Source organism: Mastacembelus armatus, chromosome 5 (genome assembly GCF_900324485.2).
Source record: "Mastacembelus armatus chromosome 5, fMasArm1.2, whole genome shotgun sequence".
In the NCBI taxonomy this organism is placed as follows: domain Eukaryota; kingdom Metazoa; phylum Chordata; class Actinopteri; order Synbranchiformes; family Mastacembelidae; genus Mastacembelus; species Mastacembelus armatus.
Window position 1 is genome coordinate 2653696 of NC_046637.1, and position 7525 is coordinate 2661220.

A 7525-nucleotide genomic window follows, 5' to 3' on the forward strand; every position below is an offset into this window, starting at 1 on the left:
CCAGACAGGCCTCGTGATGTCATTACGTCAGCGTTTTTACGTCACTGATGAGTCCAAAAAAAGAGGGGATTTCATGAATGATCAAACTGTGTAATTATTGTAATTATTGTCATTTTTTCACATATCAACTGAATAATACTTCAATAATATCTACAATCTATTATTTAATGACTATTTTCAGTGTTGAATAATCTGCCAATTCAATCTCCATTGATCGATTGTTGTGTATGTTAATGCAAGAAAATAGGTTACAGAAAATTTGTCTGAAAAGCAGTCCAGCGGTTTATGAGTCTCTGTTACAAAGAAGCAAATCACCACATTTTAGAAGCTGAAACTAGAAAGTGATATTTTGCTTTAAAAAATCACTAAAACATTTACTCATGTACCCAGATCCATTACTTGAGAAAAAGTAGAAATACCGCAGTGTAACAATACTCTGTCACAAGTCTACATTCAAAATTTTACTTAAGTACAAAAGTATTATCAACTAAATATACTTGGAGTACCAAAAGTATGAGGACTCAATGGCGCATCTCACATTACAGTAGTAACAGTAACAGGAATGCATATTATACTATTGAACTGCAGGCTAACTATTAACGCATCATTGTTTTCATCACTCTAATGTTTTGGGTAGTTAAGGTGGAGCTCATTTTAACTACCTTATATGCCTATAATTTGAAACATGCTGTATTTTTTATAGGTTAACATAAGTGATTCTGAAAAGTAACTAGTAAATAAAGTTATCAACTGGATGTAGGCCTAATGAAGTAAAGAGTACAATATTTGCTGTTGAAATGTAGTTAAGTCAAAGTATTAAATTGGCCTGGCAAAAAATGGAAACGAAAGTACAAATAGCCTCCCTCAAATTTGCACTTAAGTACAATACTTAGTTATGTCCCACCACTACAATTAAAGGCAGGGACAGTCAGTGATTAGGTGAGTGACTTTCACTCAGCTGCAACTGCCAAGAGGCCAGTCAAGCTCCTTCAGAAAACTACGCCTCCCATGATGCACTGTGCCATACTTTTCCAGCTGAAGGTGCAAGTGGCCTGAACGCCAACCAATCAGGGCCTGTGTTGTCTGAGGAACCGGAGGTGATGGGCCAACCTACAAGAATGTTGCATAAAGGTTTGTGTCATAGACAGAGAGACAGACCGACAGACAGCAGACAGATAGATAGATCATACATGAATGTGTTTTTCTGGAGGGGTTGTAGGTTGTGTGTCCTGGTGATGGGGACGCTCCACTCTGTCAGGTCTTTGCAGCTTCACGTTCTCCCTCTCATACTGAAATAGATACAATAAGGGAGGTTTGCTTGTATGATGTTCAAATATCTGTGCTCACCATTTGACAGTAAAGTACATTTAGTACTGTACTTTTAGTTCAAGTGGAAATACTGTATTTTTTACTTCACTACAAAAACCTGTAATGACCATAAAAAATACAATTCATTATTATACTGTAAACAAAACCACCAAAATGTTTGTAAAATAAGCAAAATTATCTTTACTGCAGCATTAAAACATAGTTGATATCTTATGAAATCAATAACAGAAGATACACTGCACATACTGGAACACAGAGCCCATGTTGGCTTCACTGAATGCTTTTATACTTGCATTTTTTTTTTTTTTTTTACCAAGTACGATTCTGAATACTAACCTTTTCTTGATAGGTTTACTTAATTAAATGAATGAAATTAAATGAATAGATAGTGTAGGCTATTTGAGTATCTCTCTGTCATAATTTTTTGCTGTATTTCAGGACCCCTGTACCTTTTATATGGGTATCATTGCGTGTGTGTGTTGTGTGTATGTTTACCTCTTTATAGACCTCGGCCAGAAAGCCCCACTTGTTGGGCCAGACGTCAGCTGAATCCTTCTCAGCTTTTACATGTGCTTTCCTACACACACACAGACACACTGAGTCTAAAAAATATGTCATATGCAACATTTTGCTTTAGAGAGCACTGACACAGAATTGAAACCAGTGTTTCCATCTCTTTATTTCCACTGACTCAAAAGAAACAGACTGCAGAAAACTCCCCATCATTCAACCTCCACTTAAAATAACAAACAGTCATACAGGACGTTCAGTCCCAGGATGGTTAATGGGAGCTGTAGTTGATAGCTAACATAATAATAATTTGCTTATCATTTCTAAAGCTAAACAGTTTTCAAATTTGCAGAAAATATGAACAGAAAATATCTGAGTGTCAAGTAGAGCTGGAAAACATGCATGAAGCAGGCTGGTCATTCCTATCTAGTAGTATATTGCTGCAACCGTGACCAGAACATTTGCAGTTTCTCATTATATTGAGGAGAGATCCTTTTCACATTATAACACATGATAACAATCCTCTAGCCAATACTAAGTAAGAACTTGTTCAGCATTTTCCAGAAAGTGTGACTGAAATAAACACTTAACACATTACTGACAGAAGTAAGAGATTGTTTACCAGATTTCATCTTGATGCACAAAGTTGATGGGTTCAGATATTCGCTTTGAATCCGCCATCTGTCCTTACAATTGTGTGTGTGTGTGTGTGTGAGTGTGAGTGAGAATGTGTGTGGTTTCTTTCTCTCTGTCCGGCTAATGTTTCACGTGTGTGTAAGTCACACTGACAGACCTGTTTACTGTCGTCATGGAGACACACATATCTCTTCCCTCTGTCCTGTGTGTGTAACCGTGGTGATGGCGAGATGGAGCCACTGGAGGGTTCACTGGCACATCAGTCACACTAGTGGCGTCCACTGCTTTGGTCCGGACTGAAATAGCTCAACAACTGTCAGATATATGGTTATGAAGACTGGTACAATAATTGGTGGTCCCCAGACGATGAACACTGACGACCTTATTGAGTCCTCGACTTCACATCTAGGGCTGCCACAGGTCAAAGTCTTCATGTATCTTAAAAAAATATCTGTATTAGACAGATTGGTTTTGACCGACCACTAAGCTCCACCTTAAATATCGCAATAACTAGGTATTTAATGTTGATTTATTCTGCACACACTACTGTACATCCATCTTGCAAGGGGCATCCCTCCTCTGTTACTACTGTGCAGATTGTAAAGTCCCTTGAGGCAACTTTGAAAACATTAGCATGTGAGGATTGTCATTGTGAATAAATTAGCATGTTGTCACTGGCATTTATTTAACAGTTAATTTATTACACACAAACAAGACTTCTTACTGAACCATCACGCAAGTATTCACATTCATACATTCATACAGGATTTTTCTGATTAACTGCAAAAGTACACAATGGTCATTAATTTCAATCCTGTCAAGTGAGGATTTCATTCTATCATCAGTTTTAAAACACTGCAGTCAAAACTACTCAAACTAAAATCTCTCCACTGTAAGTTATAGAAGTGGTTTTAAAGTGCTTCTCATTTTCAGTTCAGTTCAAGGCACACTTATCCTTTTGGAAATGTAAATAGTTGTAAATAGTTTTATTTCTCTAATGAAAATTAGGTCAGTTGGAAAATGAGCAAATGAGCTGACTTACAAGATTATGGAAAATCATAAAAATTGAGAATTACAGCTTTTCCTCCTGTACTGGACCAGTCCCCAGGACAGAAATAGTGCTCCAAACAGCAGAGCACAAACTCCTCCAGCCAGGTAGCTCTCCTCAGATTTACTCAATGAGTCTGCAACAAAATGATAAGAAATATAATATAAACATAACATATGTGCAAAATACACGAGAAAACAATGCTGTGGCTACAAAATACGGAAGAAGAAATTGACTTATCTAATATAATCTAAATGAAGGGTGCGTGCCCTGTTTCTCAAGGGCCACTGCCCTGCTTGTTTTCCAGCTATCAATCACAAGCTGGAAGATACAAATTCCCGTTGTCTTCCCCTACTGCAGTCTCATCTGAGATGGTATCTTTCAGCTTCTCACTGACTGAACACACCTGATCCAGGTAATCAGCAGTTATAGTTGAAAAACAAGGAGGGTAATTTCGAAGATCCCCTGATCTAAAGCATCATGGAGAAAACTGTCCCTCTGCCCTCACCCCATGAGTAAATCTTGGGCTCCTTGAGACTGGCATGCTCCACCATACAGCTGACCCTGTGCTGTTGGCCAGGTGTGTATTCCAGGTAGGAGTGGACCTGATAGGTCCAGTCTCCGTTTGTCATCACCTCGCTAAAGGTCACGCCTGAGTTTACTTGATGTCCATTTTGGAGCCAGGTCAATCTGATATGTCTGGGGTAGAAGTCATAAGCGCTGCACACCAGCATGACATCATGATTTGATCTCGTAGTCTCCACTGCCTGCAGACTTATGCTGGGTTCAACTGGAATAGGAAGGGGAAGAGATTTTAATGAAAGACATGTCAGGCAGCAGCACATGTCTGGGAGGATCAGTTCATTTGATGGAGCAAACACACTCCTGTTTATCATGTATCACAAAAACATGTTAAATAGCAGTGGTTCCACGAGTTAGTTAATGAAATGCAGATGATTGTGTGTAATGGAGCTGGCACTTTAAATATGAAGCTACAAGCATCATAAAAAAAACTGTTTGAATTTCAGATGGAAAATCATCATCTGAAATCACATCTTAAATATGAATGTGGTCATTTTGAAAGACTGTGACTTGAAACCAAAATAAAATGAACAACAACCTAAATAACCTTAACGACAGCGGTGACCACACATAGACTGCCCCCACCTACAGAGCTATGTCTGCTGTGTGAGTCTGGCTTTAACAATATTTGACACACCTATTGTGGTTGTTTTTTCCCTCTTAAAAGCATTTTTTTTTTTTGTTGCAGTTTTTCCATTTTTTATATCTTAAAGGAAAACGCTCCAGATATGCACAATGTTAATATTGTTCCTTTAACTTGTGTTTGAATATTTACCGATGTATCCCTCGGTTGTATTCAATACCAAATCAACGTTGTTGACGCAGATCTCCTGCCTCTCCACTTTTCTCTGCAGAACATCGAACTTGTTTTTATTGAACAAAGCTGCCGTGATTAGTCCAGCCGGAGTGTGGCCCGTCCAGTTTCCAACCGTGCTGTTGTACTGCATCGTGAACTCGCTGTTAAAGTACCAGTCGACCAGATACTCCACCTGCTCCCGCTGGCTGGAGTGCATGACACAATAGAAGTCTGCATACATGAAGTAGCCATTTCCATCAGGAGAACAATCTAAAATGCGGAGAAGGAATTAATTACACTCACTTTTCAATATTACATTTGATTTATGATAATGTGCTTTAATATTAAAACACAGCAGGTTTCAGTGGTATAACATAAGAAGTTTGAGTGGGGTCTTTTTTCATTTCATAAACTCTTTTACGTCCCAGCAACAGTGTTTTTAGCTTTCATAAATCAAATGAGAAGATTTGGGTCATTTCTCTTTTTAGTCTGTCAGTCCATCACTTTGGTCCAGACAAAGCAGTTGCATGGATCACAGTGATATTTTGTACTGACAGTCCTAATTACTAGATCCTCCTGTAGTGCCACCGTGAGGGTGATATTTTTTTACTTTTGGGCAAAGTCAGCTTCAGTCAGATTCACTGTGGCTCAAACATATGCAAGAACAGTTTAATAATTCAAAACAATAGTCAGATTCCCAGTTGAATGGTAAAACAGGGTTTGCTTGCTGTGGTCATTCCTGGATTTTGCCTCACATTATTCAGCCTATACTGAAGGCATTTAGAAGTGCCTTATAAACAGTTGGAGTTAATATTTAGGACAAACTACAGAGAATTACCAAAATATCGTGACAAAATTTAAATAATGCAGATGCGGCCACAAGTTCCTCATTCTGATCACTCCATTGTAAGAAAAAAAAAGAACAAAAAGGGGGAAATTAGGCAGAGATGCTGGACTGCCCAGTTTACTGAAAACACAAAAACATCTATCTCACTTACTGCCTCTACTAAGGTTTTAGGATTTCTGCTGCCACCACAATACAATGCAGAGGAACAGAGCTTAGTTTGGATTTTGTCAGCATCAAATCTTTACGGACGAAATGTCCTGGTAACTCCAGTTAGTTTCCACTATTTGCTATGGGCTACAGACCTGGCAGGTCTGTGAAATTTTCACACAAAATGCATTTTGCTGCTTTTTGTACAGCCCCTGTGGTTCCGCTTCAGTACTTGCTTCGTGACAATAATAAGATCAACCACTTCAGTAAAATATTCTGTAGATATGATTTTTGTAATTGTATAGTTCCAGTGTATGGTTCATTAATTTTTGAAACTGCATAATATACCTTCTCACAATATCAATCTAAAGACTTTAAAATGGCATTAAAATTAAATTACAGTTAAAGTTTTTTGAGTGCAAAGTGTTTTACGAACTAATGTTATTAAAATCTGCCCCATAGCTGCAGAGTCTCACTCTGCTTAAAATTAATATTTACTGAATATTGAAGCAAGCACTGATGTTTTCCTGTGAACTTCAATGTGTACATTGTCAATATCCATGTACGCAGCATGCAGTACAGGACATGCAGCTAAAAAACGTGACTGAATATATCAAGGTCATGATTTCAATCCCAAGAATAATAAATAAATGGATGAAGTTAGAATTACTCACCCAGCACAGTTGGAGAGGAAAAACAGAGTACGAGCAGGTATGTGAAGCGTCTCATGATTAAACCACAGTGAAACTAGACTGTTCCTGGCACCCAACTACTGGTGTGCAGTTTGCAAATGACTTCTCCTTTTCAGCTCCTTATCTTACACTCTACATGAACTCTTCAAGATTTGCTCAACTGCATTAAATCACTACAATATTCTACAATAGTAGAAAGCAATGAAAAGATTTAGGCAGAAACAAAAGTTACTCACATGTCCGTGTAAAAGAGTAGCTCAAAAACATAATCAGTAAATAATGAATCAACAAACTGTCTAGATTTGATTTGTTCTGTCCGACAACCTTAATGTTTGTAGAGTTCAGACACCAACTGTTCATTTCAACATGACCCACAACTTCCAACGAGTTCAAAAGCCCAACAAACATGTCAGACTTTACATAGGAAGCTGTAACTGAACACCAATGACATAATGAAAGTAGCAGCGTGGAGCTGGGGGGGAGATGCTGTTCCTCTTCTTTAAAATGCTCACGCACACTGAAAATCTTCCTGACTTCAGCTGTATCTGTGCAGTTTGTGGCAGCTGTCTTTCTTTTTTCTTTCTGACCATGGTCTTTCTCTTAAAGTGGAAGTAAATATCACCCTGATAAATGAATAAGATGCACATTAATATAAGTCACTAAATTCAATATACCAAGTATCCATCCATCCATCCATCCATCCATCCAAATCATTTCAGATATAAACAAACATCTCCACTGAATTATTCCCATCAGTTTCAATAATTGAGGATGAAGAAAAATGATTGTAAACAGGAGGCTTCTGGTGTCTCCCAGTATTACTGGTGCTCTTGAAAAAGATGTGCAACACAGAGGAACAGATCAACAGATGAAAAGTGAAAGGCATTCAATAAAAAATGGCTTACACATTAAAGTGCACCAACACATACTGGCAGTGA

The 7525-nt window shown here is 38.1% G+C and overlaps 2 protein-coding genes across 6 annotated transcripts; both read right to left on the minus strand.

The window, feature by feature from the left end:
• Window positions 1–176: 176 nt before the first annotated feature.
• LOC113129791 (uncharacterized protein C20orf85 homolog) lies at window positions 177–2762 on the minus strand. 2 transcript variants are annotated; one of them, XM_026305903.1, is made up of 4 exons: window positions 2462–2593; window positions 1825–1906; window positions 1191–1289; window positions 177–1110 (listed from the first exon to the last, which is right to left on the minus strand). In XM_026305903.1, the coding sequence occupies exons 1-4, from the start codon at window positions 2518–2520 to the stop codon at window positions 955–957; spliced, it is 396 nt and encodes a 131-aa protein (XP_026161688.1). In that variant the 5' UTR covers window positions 2521–2593; the 3' UTR covers window positions 177–954. The 2 variants fall into 2 exon arrangements, with proteins under 2 accessions (XP_026161688.1, XP_026161689.1); XM_026305904.1 differs by lacking the exon at window positions 2462–2593 and adding an exon at window positions 2633–2762 and having other exon boundaries at window positions 179–1110.
• LOC113129788 (rano class II histocompatibility antigen, A beta chain-like) lies at window positions 2565–7020 on the minus strand. Of its 4 annotated transcripts, XM_026305899.2 has the most exons (5): window positions 6824–7020; window positions 4881–5171; window positions 4032–4313; window positions 3518–3659; window positions 2565–2913 (listed from the first exon to the last, which is right to left on the minus strand). In XM_026305899.2, the coding sequence occupies exons 1-4, from the start codon at window positions 6993–6995 to the stop codon at window positions 3532–3534; spliced, it is 873 nt and encodes a 290-aa protein (XP_026161684.1). In that variant the 5' UTR covers window positions 6996–7020; the 3' UTR covers window positions 2565–2913; window positions 3518–3531. The 4 variants fall into 4 exon arrangements, with proteins under 4 accessions (XP_026161684.1, XP_026161683.1, XP_026161685.1 ...); XM_026305898.2 differs by lacking the exon at window positions 2565–2913 and having other exon boundaries at window positions 3136–3659; window positions 6824–7019; XM_026305900.1 differs by lacking the exons at window positions 2565–2913; window positions 6824–7020 and adding an exon at window positions 6570–6763 and having other exon boundaries at window positions 3136–3659.
• Window positions 7021–7525: the final 505 nt, after the last annotated feature.